The sequence below is a fragment of the Mustela nivalis genome (genome assembly GCF_964662115.1).
Source record: "Mustela nivalis genome assembly, chromosome: 1".
Lineage (NCBI taxonomy): Eukaryota > Metazoa > Chordata > Mammalia > Carnivora > Mustelidae > Mustela > Mustela nivalis.
The window spans coordinates 148,266,462-148,283,957 of record NC_139020.1 but is presented as its reverse complement, the minus strand read 5'-3'; the positions used below and the strand labels follow the sequence as shown (position 1 = coordinate 148,283,957).

The window sequence follows — 17,496 nt, the reverse complement described above, 5'->3', positions numbered from 1 at the left end:
TTGTGTGTATTAGGATGGTGCAGTGTTTTAACAGGAATGTAAAGCTCTTACTATTTTCCATGTTGGGGATAATTTGATATTGCAGATTTCAGATACTTTTCCTTCTCTCTTATAAATCTTTCATCTTTTTATTAAAATTTTTTAAAGGTTTTATTTATTTATTTGACAGAGAGAAATCACAAGTAGATGGAGAGGCAGGCAGAGAGAGAGAGAGGGAAGCAGGCTCTCTGCTGAGCAGAGAGCCCGATGCGGGACTCGATCCCAGGACTCTGAGATCATGACCTGAGCCGAAGGCAGTGGCTTAACCCACTGAGCCACCCAGGCGCCCAAATCTTTCATCTTTTTATTATGAAGTTAGATTATAATGATATAAGGTCAAGAATTGTTTTAACACCTCATGTTTCATTTTCTTATCTGTCTTTTCATTCAGATTGATAAAACTATTGCTAGCAAATTGTACTGGAACACTTGAATTTTTGAATCATTGAAGTCGTTACTACCTTCACTAGTATAAGTCAACAAAATTCATATGTTTCTGAGACTTTTTTTTTTTTTTTGGATGAGCTCTTCACTGCTGTATTTTTTTAATCAGAGGTCAGCAAACCTTTTCTGCAAAGGGCCAGTAGTAAATATTTTAGGCTTCACGCTATCAGATGTGATCACATAATCACATAGTTTTCTTTTCCTTTCAAGCAACCCTTTAAAAATAGGGGAACCATTCGTAGCTCAGAAGCTATACTAAAACAGACCACAGGCCTGATTTGTCCTATAGGCTGTGGTTTGCCAACACCTGGTCTTTCTTCTAGTGTCAATAATTTCATATCACTTAGTCTTTGCTGCCATTTTAAGTGACTTTTTCACTTTTTTTTGACATGCCTACTTTGTGTTTCAGTTAGCAAAGATCCACAAAATAGTGAAGTAGATAAAACTTTGCTGGGAAGAATTGGAATCAGTGCTATGTACTACTATCACAAGCTGTTGCAGTGGTCCAAGGTATGTCATTAAATTTTTGTTTGGGGTTGGTACAGAGTGTATTAATTTAAAATTTTTCTAACAATATAGTTAACCCTGCAAATTAGAAATTTCCTAATTATTGTTATAAGTGGCAAAATGAGTCCCAGACTATTAGTATATCAGGTAAATGTGGAAAGGCAGTAGCATGAGACCAGTTACCCTGAATAAGTATCAGAAGTATGCTAAGTATCATATTTATTTGAAGCAACTTTCAAGACAGAGTTTTGCTTCCTCTTAAGGATTTATAACACTATAATTTTGCATAAGTTCCAGACACCTTTTTTAAGATGAACCCAGGGAACTCACAATTAACAGAACTCCTTAAAAATCAGCTCCTGGAACACTTAGACCATATATCTTGATATCTATCTTTGAAGTTTAGCTCACCTTAGAAGTGGTCTGTTATTCTGGACCATACTGAACTACCATTCTTTAGATTTCTCTGAGGTGACAGGTGGTTGTAGATTCAACAAAGTGAAATAAAGTAGAGGACAGGAAAAATCTAAAATAGGAAGGAATTTCTGAGGGATGAATGGAGCAGTTGAGAATGTGGTCAGTACTGAATCGACTATTATAATGTATCTTTTGCTGCTTCTTTCTTCTTATAAAATAAGGTTATTTCATAAAGAAATATGTTCAATAACATAAAGTACATGGCCACTCATACACATACAAATTCATTGATTTTTTAAAATTAAAAACAACAACAACAACAACAACAACAGAATCCTTGTACATAAGGTCTCCAGTCTTTAAGGTCTTCAGAAGGTTAGTATTCACTGTGTGGTGGTAGGCCTGCAATGGGCAGAATATAGCTTGTCCCTAGTCTCAGAGTCTAGCTTAAGTTTCATCGTAGCATTAATTTCTTAGATATTTAATGCTTGGGACATTGAGGACTACATAACACAGTATTTTTGACAAAGATTGATTTTGTTGAAATTTTAGAGTGTATTTTAATTTTGTTCATTGTGATTATTTTTAAGAGTCTGGTGAGTTTGTGCCTGTATTGTAATTTAAAATTTTCAGTATCTTATTTGGAATGAATATTTTATTTATTTTACTTAGTATGAATTTTTTTAGTGAAACCTATTCCTTTTGAACACAAAAGTAATACCACTGAAATTAAGCTAGAGCTATTTCCTTAAAAATGTATTCATTTCTATAATCAACTTAAAAGTACCTTAACATCACAATATGGATCTAACTCAAATAGGATAGAATATAATATAAAACCAGGATCCACAAATTAAGAGCCCAATCTGACCCATAGCCTGTTTTTGTATATCTCAAGAGCTAAGAATGTTTTTTCATTTTTAAGGCATTAGAAAATTAAAACAGCAACAACCAAAAAGAATGTGAATCTGACCAAATTCGACCTGCAGAGCCTAGGTGTTTACTATCTGGCTAATTATAGGAAAAGTTTTCTGACCTCTTATATAAAAAAATACTGTATATCTAATTTCTGATGTCCAAATGAGATATAATCTTTATGTAGACTATGTGAAATAATTAGTCTGTTGAATAAAAAACAATTTTCAGCCAGCAGTTTTATTCTTTTCTTTTCCCTACTATCATTCTTTATGTAAATTTTATAAGACATTACCTTGATTTTTCTCTTTCTCTCCCTCTTGGCTCTTAGGGTGATCCACAGAAGAACAAAAATGTATAGTTACTAGTTTTCCATTTTAGGGCAAGAAATCCTTTCTCCAAATGAAATCTTTAGGGGAAGCAAACGTATTAAAAACGCTTAGAAAGGGGTGTTAGCAGGGTGAGGATTAATATGAGGCAAAGCCTTGCTTCCTCCCCTTCCCTTATCTGTCTCTGTTGCAAAGCAGGAGGGCATTAAGGGAAGAGTCTTTTGAGAACCATCTGTCTAGAAGGATAATTCAAATTGGGTAATTGACTTCTGTATAACTACTGATGTTATATTTCTGTGATACTCTAAATGAGTAATACTCAATATTCTTTATTTTTACTCTAGGGAAGGAAAGTCTTAGATAAATTATATGAATTAAAAATACATTTCACAAGTTTAAAAGGACTTACTGGGCCTGAGAAGCTAGCACCAAGATGTCAAATTGTGAATATTGCAGCAGAAATTTTTCTAAAAAGTGGAAGCCTAGATGGTGCCATTTGGGTATTGAGGGGTAAGTTATGATATATGCAAGCATAACATAATTTGTTGTTATAAATTCTTGTGTATGTAATTACCTTAAATTGATATTGAATTGTGGGTGGTAATTTGGCCTAGTAAACCTTAGTGATCATGTAGGTAGGAAAGGTAGTTGTGTAAAATGGAAGAAGAAAGTTAACCTTACTTTTTTTTTTTTTTTTTTTTGAGAGACAAAGAGAGAGAAAGCACGAGCTGGGGCGGGGGCCATGGGGACAGGGGGAAGGAGGCTCCCTTCTGAGCAGGGAGCCAGATGCAGGGCTCCATCCCAGGACCCTGGGTTCACTACCTGAGTTGAAGGCAGATGCTTAACCGTCTGAGCAACCCAGGTGCCTGAAAGTTAACCTTACTTTAAAGAAAAAATTATATACACCTTCTATTGAAAAGCTAGTTCTTACTTTGGCCTAGAAACCATACAAAAATTTTGCCCAGAATGAAGTAAGAAGTAAGAAGTGGAGGCTGAATTCAAACCTGGACAGTCCAGCTTCAGAGCCCAGGCTTCAGATGCTATCTAAGATAGGCAATTCCCTATTGTAATCTGCATAACTCTTATCTTTGTACATATAGGCAAACATAAGTTCAAACCAAGACAAGTAAAGCTCATTTTCCTAGTAAGTCAACCTATCTAACAGAAATTACAATGAAATTAAGCCAGTAGAAGTACTTAAGATTAGTTTGCTATGAGGTAAATAAAAATTTAGAGAGCACACTGGTAACATAGCATGCTTTCCAGTGGTAGCTCTGGCTACTTAAACCATCAGGAAGACTTTTTTTGTTAAAATGGGATAACAATGGAGAAACCTCAAGAATCTCTGGATTTAGGTGAGAAGATGGAATATATACACAAGTAAAGCAAATAGATAACGTTTACACTAACATAGAAACACATACCAGCACACATATAATGAATATGTAATTAACACATTCATATTCAAATAACATTATGAATATGTAATTAACATATATTATTTATATGTTTTTTTAAATTTATTTTTTATTTTCAGTATAATACTATTCATTATTTTTGCACCACACCCAGTGCTCCATACAATCCGTGCCCTCTATAATACCCACCACCTGGAACCCTGACCTCCCACCCCCTACCCCTTCAAAACCCTCAGATTGTTTTTCAGAGTCCATAGTCTCTCATGGTTCATCTCCCCTTCCAATTTCCCTCAACTCCCTTCTCCTCTCCATCTCCCCTTGTCCTCCATGCTTTTTGTTATGCTCCACAAATAAGTGAAACCATATGATAATTGACTCTCTCTGCTTGACTGATTTCACTCAGCATAATCTCTTCAAGTCCCGTCCATGTTGTTACAAAAGTTGGGTATTCGTTTTTTCTGATGGAGGCACAATACTCCATAGTGTATATGGACCACATCTTCCTTATCCATTCGTCCGTTGAAGGGCATCTTGGTTCTATCCACAGTTTGGCGACCGTGGCCATTGCTGCTATAAACATTGGAGTACAGAAGGCCCTTCTTTTCACTACATCTGTATCTTTGGGGTAAATACCCAGGAGTGCAATTGCAGGGTCATGGGGAAGTTCTATTTTTAATTTCTTGAGGAATCTCCACACTGTTCTTCAAAGAGGCTGCACCAACTTGCATTCTCACCAACAGTTGAAGAGGGTTCCCCTTTCTCCACATCCCCTCCAACACATGTTGTTTCTTGTCTTGCTAATTTTGGCCATTCTAACTGGTAAAAGGTGATATCTCAATGTGGTTTTAATTTGAATCTCCCTGATGGCTAGTGATGATGAAAATTTTTTCGTGTGTCTTATAGCCATTTGTATGTCTTCATTGGAGAAGTGTCTGTTTATATCTTCCACCCATTTTTTGATATGATTGTCTGTTTTGTGTTTGTTGACTTTGAGGAGTTCTTTATAGATCCTGGATATCAACCTTTTGTCTGTACTGCCATTTGCAAATATCTTCTCCCATTCCATGGGTTGCCTCTTTGTTTTCTTGACTGTTTCCTTTGCTGTGCAGAAGCTTTTGATTTTGATGAAGTCCCAAAAGTTCATTTTCGCTTTTGTTTCCTTTGCCTTTAGAGACATATCTTGAAAGAAGGTGCTGTGGCTGATATCGAAGAGATTACTGCCTATGTTCTCCTCTAGGATTCTGATGGATTCCTGCCTCACGTTGAGGTCTTTTATCCATTTTGAGTTTATCTTTGTGTACGGTGTAAGAGAATGGTTGAGTTTCATTCTTCTACTTATAGCTGCCCAGTTTTCCCAGCACCATTTAATGAAGAGACTGTCTTTTTTCCACTGTATATTTTTTCCTGTTTTGTGGAGGATTCCTTGACCATAGAGTTGAGGGTCCATATCTGGGCTCTCTACTCTGTTCCACTGGTCTATGTGTCTGTTTTTATGCTAGTACCATGCTGTCTTGGTGATCACAGCTTTGTAGTAAAGCTTGAAATCAGGTAATGTGATGCCCCCCATTTTATTTTTGTTTTTCAACATTTCCTTAGTGATTCGGGGTCTCTTCTGATTCCATACAAATTTTAGGATTATTTGCTCCAGCTCTTTGAAGAATACCGATAGAATTTTGATTGGAATAGCATTAAAAGTATAGATTGCTATAGGCAGTATAGACGTTTTAACAGTGTTTATTCTTCTGATCCAAGAGCACGGAATGGCCTTCCATCTTTTTGTGTCTTCTTCAATTTCTTTCATGAGTGTTCTGTAGTTCCTCGAGTACAGATCCTTTACCTCTTTGGTTAGGTTGATTTCCAGGTATCTTATGGTTCTTGATGCTATAGTAAATGGAATCGATTCTCTCATTTCCCTTTCTTTATTTTCATTATTAGTGTATAAGAAAACCACTGATTTTGTACATTGACTTTCTATCCTGTCACGTTGCTGAATTGCTGTATGAGTTCTAGAGTTTGGGGGTGGATTCTTTTGGGTTTTCCATATAAAGAATCATTTCATCTGCAAAGAGAGATTTTGACTTCTTCATTACCAATTTAGATATCTTTTATTTCTCTTTGTTGTCTGATTGCTGTTGCTAGGACTTCTAATACTATGTTGAACAAGAGTGGTGAGAGTGGGCATCCTTGTTGTGTTCCTGATCTCAACGGGAAGACTGCAAGCTTTTTCCCATTGAGGATGATATTTGCTGTGGGTCTTTCGTAGATAGATTTGATGAAGTTCAGGAATGTTCCCTCTATCCCTATACTTTGAAGCATTATAATCAGGAACAGATGCTGGATTTTGTCAAATGCTTTTTCTGCATCAATTGAGAGAACCATGTGGTTCTTCTCTCTTCTCTTACTGATTTGTCTGATCACATTGATTGATTTGCGAATGTTGAACCATCCTTGTAGCCCAGGGATGAATCCCACCTGATCATGGTGGATAATCTTTTTAATGTGCTGTTGGATCCTGTTGGCTAGGATCTTGTTGAGAATCTTAGCATCCATATTCATCAGTGATATTGGTCTGAAATTCTCCTTTTTGGTAGGGTCTTTGCCTGGTTTGGGGAGCAGGGTAATGCTGGCTTCATAGAAAGAGTCTGGAAGTTTTCCTTCTGCTTCAATTTTTTGAAACAGCTTCAGGAGAATAGGTGTTATTTCTTCTTTGAAAGTTTGGTAGAATTCCCCAGGGAATTCATCAGGTCCTGGACTCTTGTTTTTTGGGAGGTTTTGATCACTGCTTCAATCTCGTTACTAGATATTGGTCTATTCAGGTTGTCAGTTTCTTCCTGGTTCAATTTTGGGAGTTTATAGTTTTTCAGGAATGCATCCATTTCATCTAGGTTGCTTAGCTTATTGGCATATAACTGTTGATAATAACTTCTGATGATTGTTTTTACTTCCTTGGTTTTCGTTGTGATCTCCCCCTTTTCATTCATAATTTTATGAATTTGATCTTTCTTTTCTTTTGGATTAGTGTGGCCAGTGGTTTATCGATCTTATTCATCTTTCAAAAAACCAGCTTCTAGTTTCATTGGTCCGTTCTACTGTATCTTTGGTTTCTACCTCATTGATCTCAGCATTCTAATCTTGATTATTTCCCTTCTTTTTTTTTTTTTAAAGATTTTATTTATTTATCAGAGAGGGAGAGGGGGAGAGAGCAAGCACAGGGAGACAGAATGGCAGGCAGAGGGAGAAGCAGGCTCCCTGCCGAGCAAGGAGCTCGATGTGGGACTCGATCCCAGGACGCTGGGATCATGACCTGAGCCAAAGGCAGCTGCTTAACCAACTGAGCCACCCAGGCATCCCGATTATTTCCCTTCTTATGTGTGGACTTGGTTTGATTTGTTGTTGATTCTCCAGTTCTTTAAGGTGTAGAGACAGCTGGTGTGTTCTGGATTTTTCAGTTTTCTTGAGGGATGCTTGGATGGCTATGTATTTCCCCCTTAGGACCGCCTTTGCTGAATCCCATAGGTTTTGGACCAAAGTGTCTTCGTTCTCATTGGTTTCCGTGAATTGTTTCAGTTCTTTGATCTCCTGGTTGATCCAAGCCTTCTTAAGCAAGGTGGTTTTTAGCTTCCAGGTGTTTGAGTTCCTTTTGAACTTTTCCTTGTGATTGAGCTCCAGTTTCAAAGCATTGTGATCTGAGAATGTGCAGGGAATAATCTTAGTCTTTTGATATTGGTTGAGTCCTGATTTGTGACCCAGTATGTGGTCTATTCTGGAGAAGGTTCCATGTGCACTTGAGAAGAATGAGTATTCTGTTGTTTTAGGGTGGAATGTTCTGTATATATATATATGAGGTCCATCTGGTCCAATGTGTCATTCAATGCTCTTGTTTCTTTACTGATTTTCTGCTTCAATGGTCTGTCTATTTCTGAGAGAGGCGTGTTAAGATCTTCTACGATTAGTGTATTCATATCAATATAACTCTTTATCTTGATTAACAGTTTTCTTATGTAATTGGTTGCTCCCATATTGGGGGCATAGATATTTACAATTGTTAGATCATCTTGGTGGATAGTCCCTTTAAGAATGATGTAGTGTCCTTCTGTATCTCTGACTACCGTCTTTAGTTTAAAATCTAATTTGTTTGATATGAGAATCGCTACTGCAGCCTTCTTTTGAGGCCCATTGTCATGAAAGATGCTTCTCCATCCCTTCACTTTCAGTTTGGGTGTATCTTTAGGTTCACAATGGGTCTCTTGTAGACAGCATATGGATGGGTCCTGTCGTTTTATCCAGTCTGCAGCCCTGTGCCGTTTTATGGGCGCATTTAGGCCATTCACATTGAGGGTTATTATTGATAGATACGTTTTTATTGACATTGTGTTACCTTTGAAGTCTTTCTGTAAATTGTCTCTATATTTCTGTTCAGTGCTATTTTTGGGCTTTTTCCTCTTTTAGAGAACCCCCCTTAATATTTCCTGCAGTGTCAGCTTGGTGGTTACATAGTCTTTTAAGCCTTGCCGGTCTTGGAAACTCTTTATCTCTCCATCCATTTTGAATGGCAGTCTTGCTGGATAAAGTATTCTTGGCTGCATGTTCTTCTCATTTAGTGCCCTGAATATGTCTTGCCAGCCCTTTCTGGCTTGCCAGGTCTCTGTGGACAGGTCTGACGTTATTCTGATGGGCTTTCTTCTGAACGTAAGGATCTTCTTTGTCCTAGCTGCTTTCTTTTTTTTTTTTTAAAGATTTTATTTATTTATTTGACAGAGAGAGATCACAAGTAGGCAGAGAGGCAGGCAGAGAGAGAGAGAGAGGCGGAAGCAGGCTCGCTGCTGAGCAGAGAGCCCCATGCGGGACTCTATCCCAGGACCCTGAGATCATGACCTGAGCCGAAGGCAGCGGTTTAACCCACTGAGCCACCCAGGCGCCCCTGTCCTAGCTGCTTTCAAGAGGTTCTGCCTGCAATTATAATTCTTCATTCTTACTATTAGGTGTCTCGAGGACTTTTGAGAATCTGTAATCTTGGGGGGAAACCTTTCGGCCTCTAGTACATGAACGCTGGTTCCATTCAGGAGATTCGGAAAATTTTCATGAAGAACTTGTTCCACTATATCTTCTAGACTTCTTTCTTTCTTCTCCCCTTCAGGGATTCCAATAATTCTGACATTGGAATGTTTCATGGCATCATTTATTTCCCTGATTCTGTTTTCGTGGCTTCTAAGCTGTTTGTTCCAGGCTTCCTCCTGATCCTTTCTCTCTATCTGTTTGTTCTCCAGATCACTAATTCTATCTTCCGTCTCAGTTACTCTAGTGTTGAGAGAATTTAGATTAGATTGGAACTTATTGAGAGCATTGTGAAGCTCATCCCTGGTAGCTTTCAGCTCTTTATTGAAAACATGATCTCTGGTCGTTTTCAGTTCAGCCCTTCAATTCCATTTGGTCACCCATGACTTTCTCCACCCTAGCTATTGCTTGGATAATTGTTAGCCTGAATTCTCTTTCCGACATATTGTTTATGTTCATAGCCGTTAGCTCTGTTGCAGAAGGTCCATCCTCTGTATTTTTCTTCTGTTGGGCATTCCTCCTCCTAGTCATTTTGGTGAGAGATGGCTGAACGCGTATAGCTGGATGTATCGACTGTGGTGCAGTCAAGGTGCACCCTGGAACGCTTCCGAGCAATCAGGGTTCCCCACCCAAATGAGAGGAAAAAAAAAAGGAAAAGAAAAAAGAGGGGGCATACCTGGGTGGCTCAGAGGGTTAAGCCTCTGCTTTCGGCGCAGGTCATGATCTCGGGGTCGTGGGATCGAGCCCCGCATTGGGCTCTCTGCTTAGTGAGAGCTTGCTTCCTCCTCTCTCTCTCTCTGCCTGCCTCTCTGCCTACTTGGGATCTCTATCAAATAAATAAATAAAATCTTAAAAAAAAAAAGAAAAAAGAGAGAGGGATAGAGACAGGAACGAAAGGTGAGATAAAAGAGAAGGTTCAGCCCAAATGAGCCCCAGGCTAAGATTTATGAAGTATACAAACAAAAACAAATAAACAAAAAGACTAATGAAAGTATATGACAAGAGAAAAAAAATTATATATACATATATATAAAATTATATATATGTATATATATATATATGCAAATAAAAGAAGAACCTCGTCAAAAAGGACCTGAGTGTAATACTTATATACTATCGGGGCAAACACAAAAACACAGAAATACTGGTGGAGGAAAAAGATGGGAGAGTGGTTGTAAATTCTCAGTGTGGGTGAGGAAAGTTGTTTTGATTCTTCCTGGATGTAACTTGATATCTTTGTTAAAGGATTCAACTTTCCTTAGATAAAGGGGGATTAGGAATTGGTTTATCTATAGGGGTGGCATTGATTGGGGAAAGGGGATTACCTTGACGTTTAACTCTATATGAATATTAGAAAATAAAAATTAAAAGAAGGAATAAACTACACTAAACTAAACTAAAATTTAAAATAAAAAAAATTAAAAAAATAGAAATGTAAAAGGAAAACACAGGTGTATGTATCAAAAAGTTTAGGTTAGAAGGTTATTATGGAATTTGATGTACGGGACATCTCACTGTGATGGTAAATACGTTAAAAAATTATCTATATAATATTAAAAAATTATCTATATAAAAAAAAAGGAGCCAGAATAGTGGGAACAAATTAATAATAAAAATTGTCCTATGAAGTAGTGGTGGTTGTTCTCTTGTTGTCTTTTTTTTTTTTTTTTTTTTCCTTTCCTGGTTGGTTTTGTGGGCGAGGGGCCTGCCATGTGGGTTTTCAGTAAATGATGTTCTCAGAGTTATGTCCTTCCGCCCCCCTCAAGGGGGTGGGCTCTGAGGAAACAGTTTTTTCAGGCTTTTGTTCTCTGGAGGTTATTATATTTGTTCACTTTTGTTTTTCTCTCTCGCCTTGACTGCTTTTGATGGTTTTTGTAGGTTTAGAGGAAAGCAAACTGCACCCTGACTTCCCTCTCAGAGAGAAGCCTCAGTCTGGCTGCAGAGCCCAAATAAATCCCCCCTTGGCCGCTGGCAGAGCAGGTTCCCAGTTGTGGTTTCTGGGAACTCAGGATTTTTTGCTTGTACCCAAAACCACAGCAGCGGCGGCTGTCTGGGCTGCTCCAGACTGCCAGAGAAGTTCCAAGCAGCGATCGCACACTGAGATTTTCCCGCTGGCCTGGGCTGGGAGTGCCTGGTCTTTCGGGGTCTGAGAGCATCGGGCTGGCACCTGTGTGCACCTCTCTCAGGGGAGGGTGTGGGGCACGAATTGGACTCTGATGGCCTGGCAGGGCACTCGCGTGGGGACTGCAAAAAGGCTATTCTTCTGTTGGCTGGCAAGGCTCCCAGCCCCTCACAGGAGCCAGGTGCCACATGATCTCAGGCGTTCTGGTGGTTCAGGGACCAAGACCTGGTTTCTCCGCTGCACTCTCCCTGGCTCTGCGCCAGGGGTGGCTGTCCTGGGTCTGGGGACTTAAGCCCAGACCCGCAATCCCCCCCCCCCCCACCGTGATCCTGTGCTCTTTTTGAGTGCTTTCTACCAGACTCCTGAGTTAATGCTGGTCCCCAAACACAGGGCACTTTCATATTGGGTTATTAGTTTCCAATGGGTCGCCTCTGGTGGCTCTCTCCCCCTTTTGTTTATCTTCCGATATCAGTCTGACTTTCCCACTCCACTTTATCTGCCCACTGGCATCTTCTGCTCCAGTAGAGATCCAGATGTGTATAATTCTGAACTCAGGCTGATTTCGTGGGTGATCGGAGTCCTTTGGAAGGTAATCAGCTCACTTTAGGGTACGGATTGAAAGGGCACCTCCTCCTACTTTCCCGCCATCTTGTCTTTCCATATTATTTATATGTTAATCATTAAATATATATAGTACTTTGTCTTTGTTCAGGGATGAGAGTTTATGGAATGCAGAGGTTTTGAGTGTACTTCAGGATCAAAAATTTGTTGGAAAAGTTTTTCTTTAACTTAACAAACATAGCCAGTGAAGTTTGCTAAGTGGGGAAGAGTAACCAAAATATTAAAATAGAGATTAGCAAAATATAAGCCAAGCTTTCTTTGTTAGAAAGGAAAGATGTGGCAAGATGGAAAGGTTGAAATAGTTGGTAAAAATGAGCTTATTGCACCTTGTGACAGGAAACTTCAGCCTAAAATTTTTTCTTTTTTTTTTTTTTTAAGATTTTATTTATTTATTTGACAGAGAGAAATCACAAGTAGATGGAGAGGCAGGCAGAGAGAGAGAGAGGGAAGCAGGCTCCTTGCTGAGCAGAGAGCCCAATGCGGGACTCGATCCCAGGACCCCGAGATCATGACCTGAGCCGAAGGCAGCGGCTTAACCCACTGAGCCACCCAGGCGCTCCAGCCTAAAATTTCTGGCAAAACTATTCTTTCTCAAACTAGAGCCTAAAGGATTTTGTGAGAGGTTTTGGGATCGTCTATGGAGATGATAGATTTTTACAATTTCACTGTTATCTTTAAAAATTTGTATAAGTTAAAAACACAGGATTCCCTTTTTCAGGAACCATTTCAATTGAAAGTCACTTTAAAAAATGTATTTTATTTGTCAGACAGAAAAAGAGAGGGCACAAGCAGGGAGAGTAGCAGGCAGAGGGAGAGGGAGAGGCAGACTTCCTACTGAGCAGGGACCCCTACATGGGGCTTGATCCCAGGACCCTGGGACCATGATCTGAGCTGAAGGCAGTTACTTATCCAATTGAACCACCCAGGCACCCAAAAGTCATTTTCATTAATACAATTTTTTTAAAAAGATTTTATTTATTTATTTGACAGACAGGGATCACAAGTAGGCAGAGAGGCAGGCAGAGAAAGAGGAGGAAGCAGGCTCCCTGCCAAGCAGAGAGCCCGATGCGGGGCTTGATCCCAGGACCCTGGGATCATGACCTGAGCTGAAGGCAGAGGCTTTAACCCACTGAGCCACCCAGGCACCCCCATAAATACAAATTTACTTCTTCCAAAGAAGGACCCACAGAAGTATGCTGACTTCTTCCCAGAATTGTTTTATTATTTTTTCTTCTTTGGTGCTTCAAAATCAGGTTTGTTTTCTGTTTTTGTTTGTTTGTTTGTTTTCTTTTTAAATTATTTTTAAAATTATGTTTAGTTAACCAACATATAATACATCATTACTTTTTGATGTAGTGTTCAGTGATTCATCATATAACATCCACTGCTCAACACTACACATGCCCTCTTTAATACCCATCACCTGATTACTCCATTTCCCTACTCCCTTCCCTTCTGTAACCCTCAGTTTGATTCCCAGATTCCAGAGTCTCTCATGGCTTGTCTCCCTCTCTGATTTCTTTGCAGTTTTCCTCCCTTCCCCTGTGGTCCTCCATACTATTCCTTATGTTTCACATATGAGTGAAACCATATGATAATTGTCTTTCTCTGATTGAATGATCTCACTTAATATAATACCGTCTGGTTCCACCCATGTCAGTGCAAATGGTGGGTATTCATTTTTCTGATGACTAAGTAATAATCCATGTATATATGAACCACATCTTTATCCATTAATCATACTTGGCTCCCTCCACAGTTTGGTTATTGTGGACATTGCTGCTATGAACATTGGAGTGCATGTGCCCCTTCTTTTCACTACATCTGTATCTTTGGGGTAAATACCCAGTACATTTGCTGGGTCATAGGGTAACTCTATTTTTAACTTCTTGAGGAACTTCTATACTGTTTTCCAGAGTGCTGTACCAGCTTCCATTCCCACCAACCTTCACATCCTCGCCAACCTTGTTGTTTCCTGTCTTGTTAATTTATGCCATTTAATGGTGTCACGTGCCATCTCATTGTGGTTTTGATTTGTATTTCCATGATGGCTAGTGATGTTGAACATTTTATCATGTGTCTGTTAGCCATTTGTATGTCTTTGGAGAAGTGTCTGTTCATGTCTTTTGCTCATTTCTTGACTGGATTCTTTCTTTTTTGGGTGTTGAGTTTGAGAAGTTTTTTATAGACATTGGATACCAGCCCTTTATCCGTAATGTTATTTGCACATATCTTCTCCCATTCCATGTGTTGCCTCTTAGTATTGCTACCTATTTCCTTTGCTGTGCAGAAGATTTTATCTTAATGAAATCCCAGAGTTCATGCTTACTTTTGTTTCCCTTGCATTTAGAAGCATGTCATGAAAGAAGTTGCTGTGGCCAATGTTGAAGAGGTTACTGCCTATGTTCTCCTCTAGGATTTTGATGGATTCCTGTCCCACAATAAGGCCTTTCATCCATTTTGAGTTTATCTTTGTATATGGTATAAGAGAATGGTCGAGTTTCATTCTTCTGCATGTGACTGTCCAATTTTCCCAGCACCATTTGTTAAAGAGACTTTTTTTCTATTGGATATTCTTTCCTGCTTTGTTGAAGATTAGTTAACCATAGAGTTTGAAGGTCCATTTCTGGGGTCTCTCTTCTGTTCCATTGTTCTATGTGTCTGTTTTTGTGCCAATACCATGTTTTTCTGGTGATCACAGCTGTGTAATGTAACTTGAAGTCAGGCATTGTGGTGCCCCCAGCTTTGGTTTTCTTTTTCAACAATCCCCTGGCAATTCAGGTCTTTTCTGGTTCCATACAAATTTTAGGATTGTTTGTTCCAGCTCTGTGAAAAATGTTGATGGTATTTTGATAGAGATTGCATTGAAAGTGGGATTGCTTTGGGCAGGATAGACATTTTAACAATGTTTATTCCTTCAATCCATTAACATGGAATATTTTCCCATCTCTTTGTGTCTTCCTCAATTTCTGTCATAAATCTTCTGTAGTTTCTAGAGGATAGATCCATTACCTCTTTGGTTCAGTTTATTCTTAGGTATCTGTAGTTTTTGGTGCTATTGTAAGTGGATTTGATTCCTTAATTTCTCTTTCTTTAGTCACATTGTTAGTTTATAGAAATGCCACTGATTTCTGTGCATTGATTTTGTTTCCTGCCATGTTGCTGAATTGCTATATGAGTTCTAATAATTCGGGGATGGAGTCTTCAGGTTTTCCACATAAAGCATCATGTCATCTGCAAAGAGAGAGAGTTTAACTTCTTTGCCATTTGAATACCTTTTCTTTCTGTTTTCTGACTGCTGAGGCTAGGACTTCTAGTACTATGTTGAACAGAATGGTTAAAGTGTGCATCCCTGTCGTGTTCCTGGCCTTAAGGGAAAAGCTCTCAATTTCTCCCCATTGAGAATGATATTTGCTATGGGCTTTTCACAGATGGTTTTATGATATTGAGGTATGTTCCCTCTATCACTATATTTTGAAGAGTTTTAGTCAGAAAAGGATGATGTAGTTTGTTAAATGCCTTTTCTGCATCAATTCAGAGAATTATTTGGGTCTTTATGTGGTTTTGGGATCAGGGTAATGCTGGTCTTATAGAGCGAGTTTGGAAATTTTCCTTCCATTTTTATTTTTTGGAACAGCTTCAGTAGAATAGGTGTTATTTCTTCTTTCAGTGTTTGGTAGAATGCTGCTGGGAAGCTGTCTGGCACTGGAGTCTCATTTTTGGGGAGTTTTTTGATTATTCTTTCAATTTCCTTGCTGGTTATTAGTATGTTCAGATAGTCTTTTTCTTCCTGTTTTAATCTTGGTAGTTTATAAGTATCCAGGAATGCATCCATTTCTTCCAGATTGCCTAGTTTGTTGGCATATAGCTGCTGGTAACAAGTTCCAATAATTGTCTCTATTTTCTTGGTATTGGTCCTGATTTCTTCCCTTTTATTCATGGTTTTATTAATTTGGGTCCTTTCTCTTTTCTTTTGCAGAAGTCTGGCCAGAGGTTTATCGATCTTATTAATTCTTTCAAAGAATCAGCTTCTAGTTCCATTGATCTATTCTGTTCTTCTGGTTTCTGTTTCATTGATTACTGCTCTAATCTTCATTATTTCTCTTCTGCTTTGTTTGGCTTTATTTGCTATTCTTTTCCAGATGCTGTAGTTGTAAAGGTAGCTGTGCTTCCGGGATTTTTCTTTTTCTTTTTCTTTTAAATTTTTTCAATTTATTTATTTTCGGAAAAACAGTATTCATTATTTTTTCACCACACCCAGTGCTCCATGCAATCCGTGCCCTCTATAATACCCACCACTTGGTACCCCCAACCTCCCACCCACCCGCCACTTCAAACCCCTCAGATTGTTTTTCAGAGTCCATAGTCTCTCGTGATTCACCTCCCCTTCCAATTTCCCCCAACTCCCTTCTCCTCTCTGACACCTCTTGTCCTCCATGATATTTGTTATGCTCCACAAATAAGTGAAACCATATGATAATTGACTCTCTCTGCTTGACTTATTTCACTCAGCATAATCTCTTCCAGTCCCGTCCATGTTGGGTATTCATCCTTTCTGATGGAGGCATAATACTCCATAGTGTATATGGACCACATCTTCCTTATCCATTCATCCGTTGAAGGGCATCTGGGTTCTTTCCATAGTTTGGCAACCATGGCCATTGCTGCTATAAACAGCAGCACCTGTATCTTTGGGGTAAATACCCAGGAGTGCAATTGCAGGATCACAGGGAAGGTCTATTTTTAATTTCTTGAGGAATCTCCACACTGTTCTCCAAAAAGACTGCACCAACTTGCATTCCCACCAACAGTGGAAAAGGGTTCCCCTTTCTCCACATCCTCTCCAACACATGTTGTTTCCTGTTTTGTTAATTTTGGCCATTCTAACTGGTGTAAGGTGATATCTCAATGTGGTTTTAATTTGAATCTTCCCGGGATTTTTCTAATTTTTTGAGAGAGGTTTGGGTGGCTTTGCAGTATCCCATAGGTTCTGAACCAGTGTGTTTTCATTTTCATTGGTTTGCATGAATTGTTTAAGTTCCTGTTTAATTTCCTGATTGATCCATTCATTCTTTAGTAGGATGCTTTTTAACCTCCAAGTGTTTGCATTCCTTCCAAATTTTTCTTTGTGGCTGAGTTCCAATTTCAATGCATTGTGGTCTGAAAATATTCAGGAATAATCTCAATCTTCTGGTCTTGGTTGAGACCTGATTTGTGACCCAAGTCACATGGTCTATTCTGGAGAAAGTTCCATGTGCACTCAAAAAGAATTAGTATTCTGTTGTTTTAAGATGGACTGTTCCGTATTTATCTATGGAGTCCATCTGGCCCATTGTGTCCTTCAAAGTTCTTATTTCTTATTTGATCTTCTGGTTAGATGTTCTATCTATTGCCTTGAGTGAAGTGTTGAAGCCTCTTACTATTAATGTATTATTATCAGTTATGATTCCTTATTTTGGTTAATAGTTGTATACATGTAGTTGGCTCTTCCCATGTTGGGGGCATAGATATTTACAATTGTTAGATTTTCTTATTGGATAGACCCTTTAAGTGTGATACAGTGTCCCTCTACACTTCTTATTATAGTTTTTGGTTTAAAATTTAATTTGTCTGATGTGAGAATTGCTAC

General features: G+C 38.8%; 1 protein-coding gene across 1 annotated transcript in view; it reads left to right on the top strand.

Moving 5' to 3' along the window:
- TOPAZ1 (testis and ovary specific TOPAZ 1) overlaps positions 1-17,496 on the top strand; it is a 128,835-nt gene that overhangs the window by 89,798 nt on the left and 21,541 nt on the right. Inside the window, exons 16-17 of the mRNA XM_082724755.1 lie at positions 893-993; positions 2,996-3,161. Of these exons, the coding sequence (XP_082580881.1) occupies positions 893-993; positions 2,996-3,161 (267 nt within the window). The remainder of the gene's footprint in view (positions 1-892; positions 994-2,995; positions 3,162-17,496) is intronic.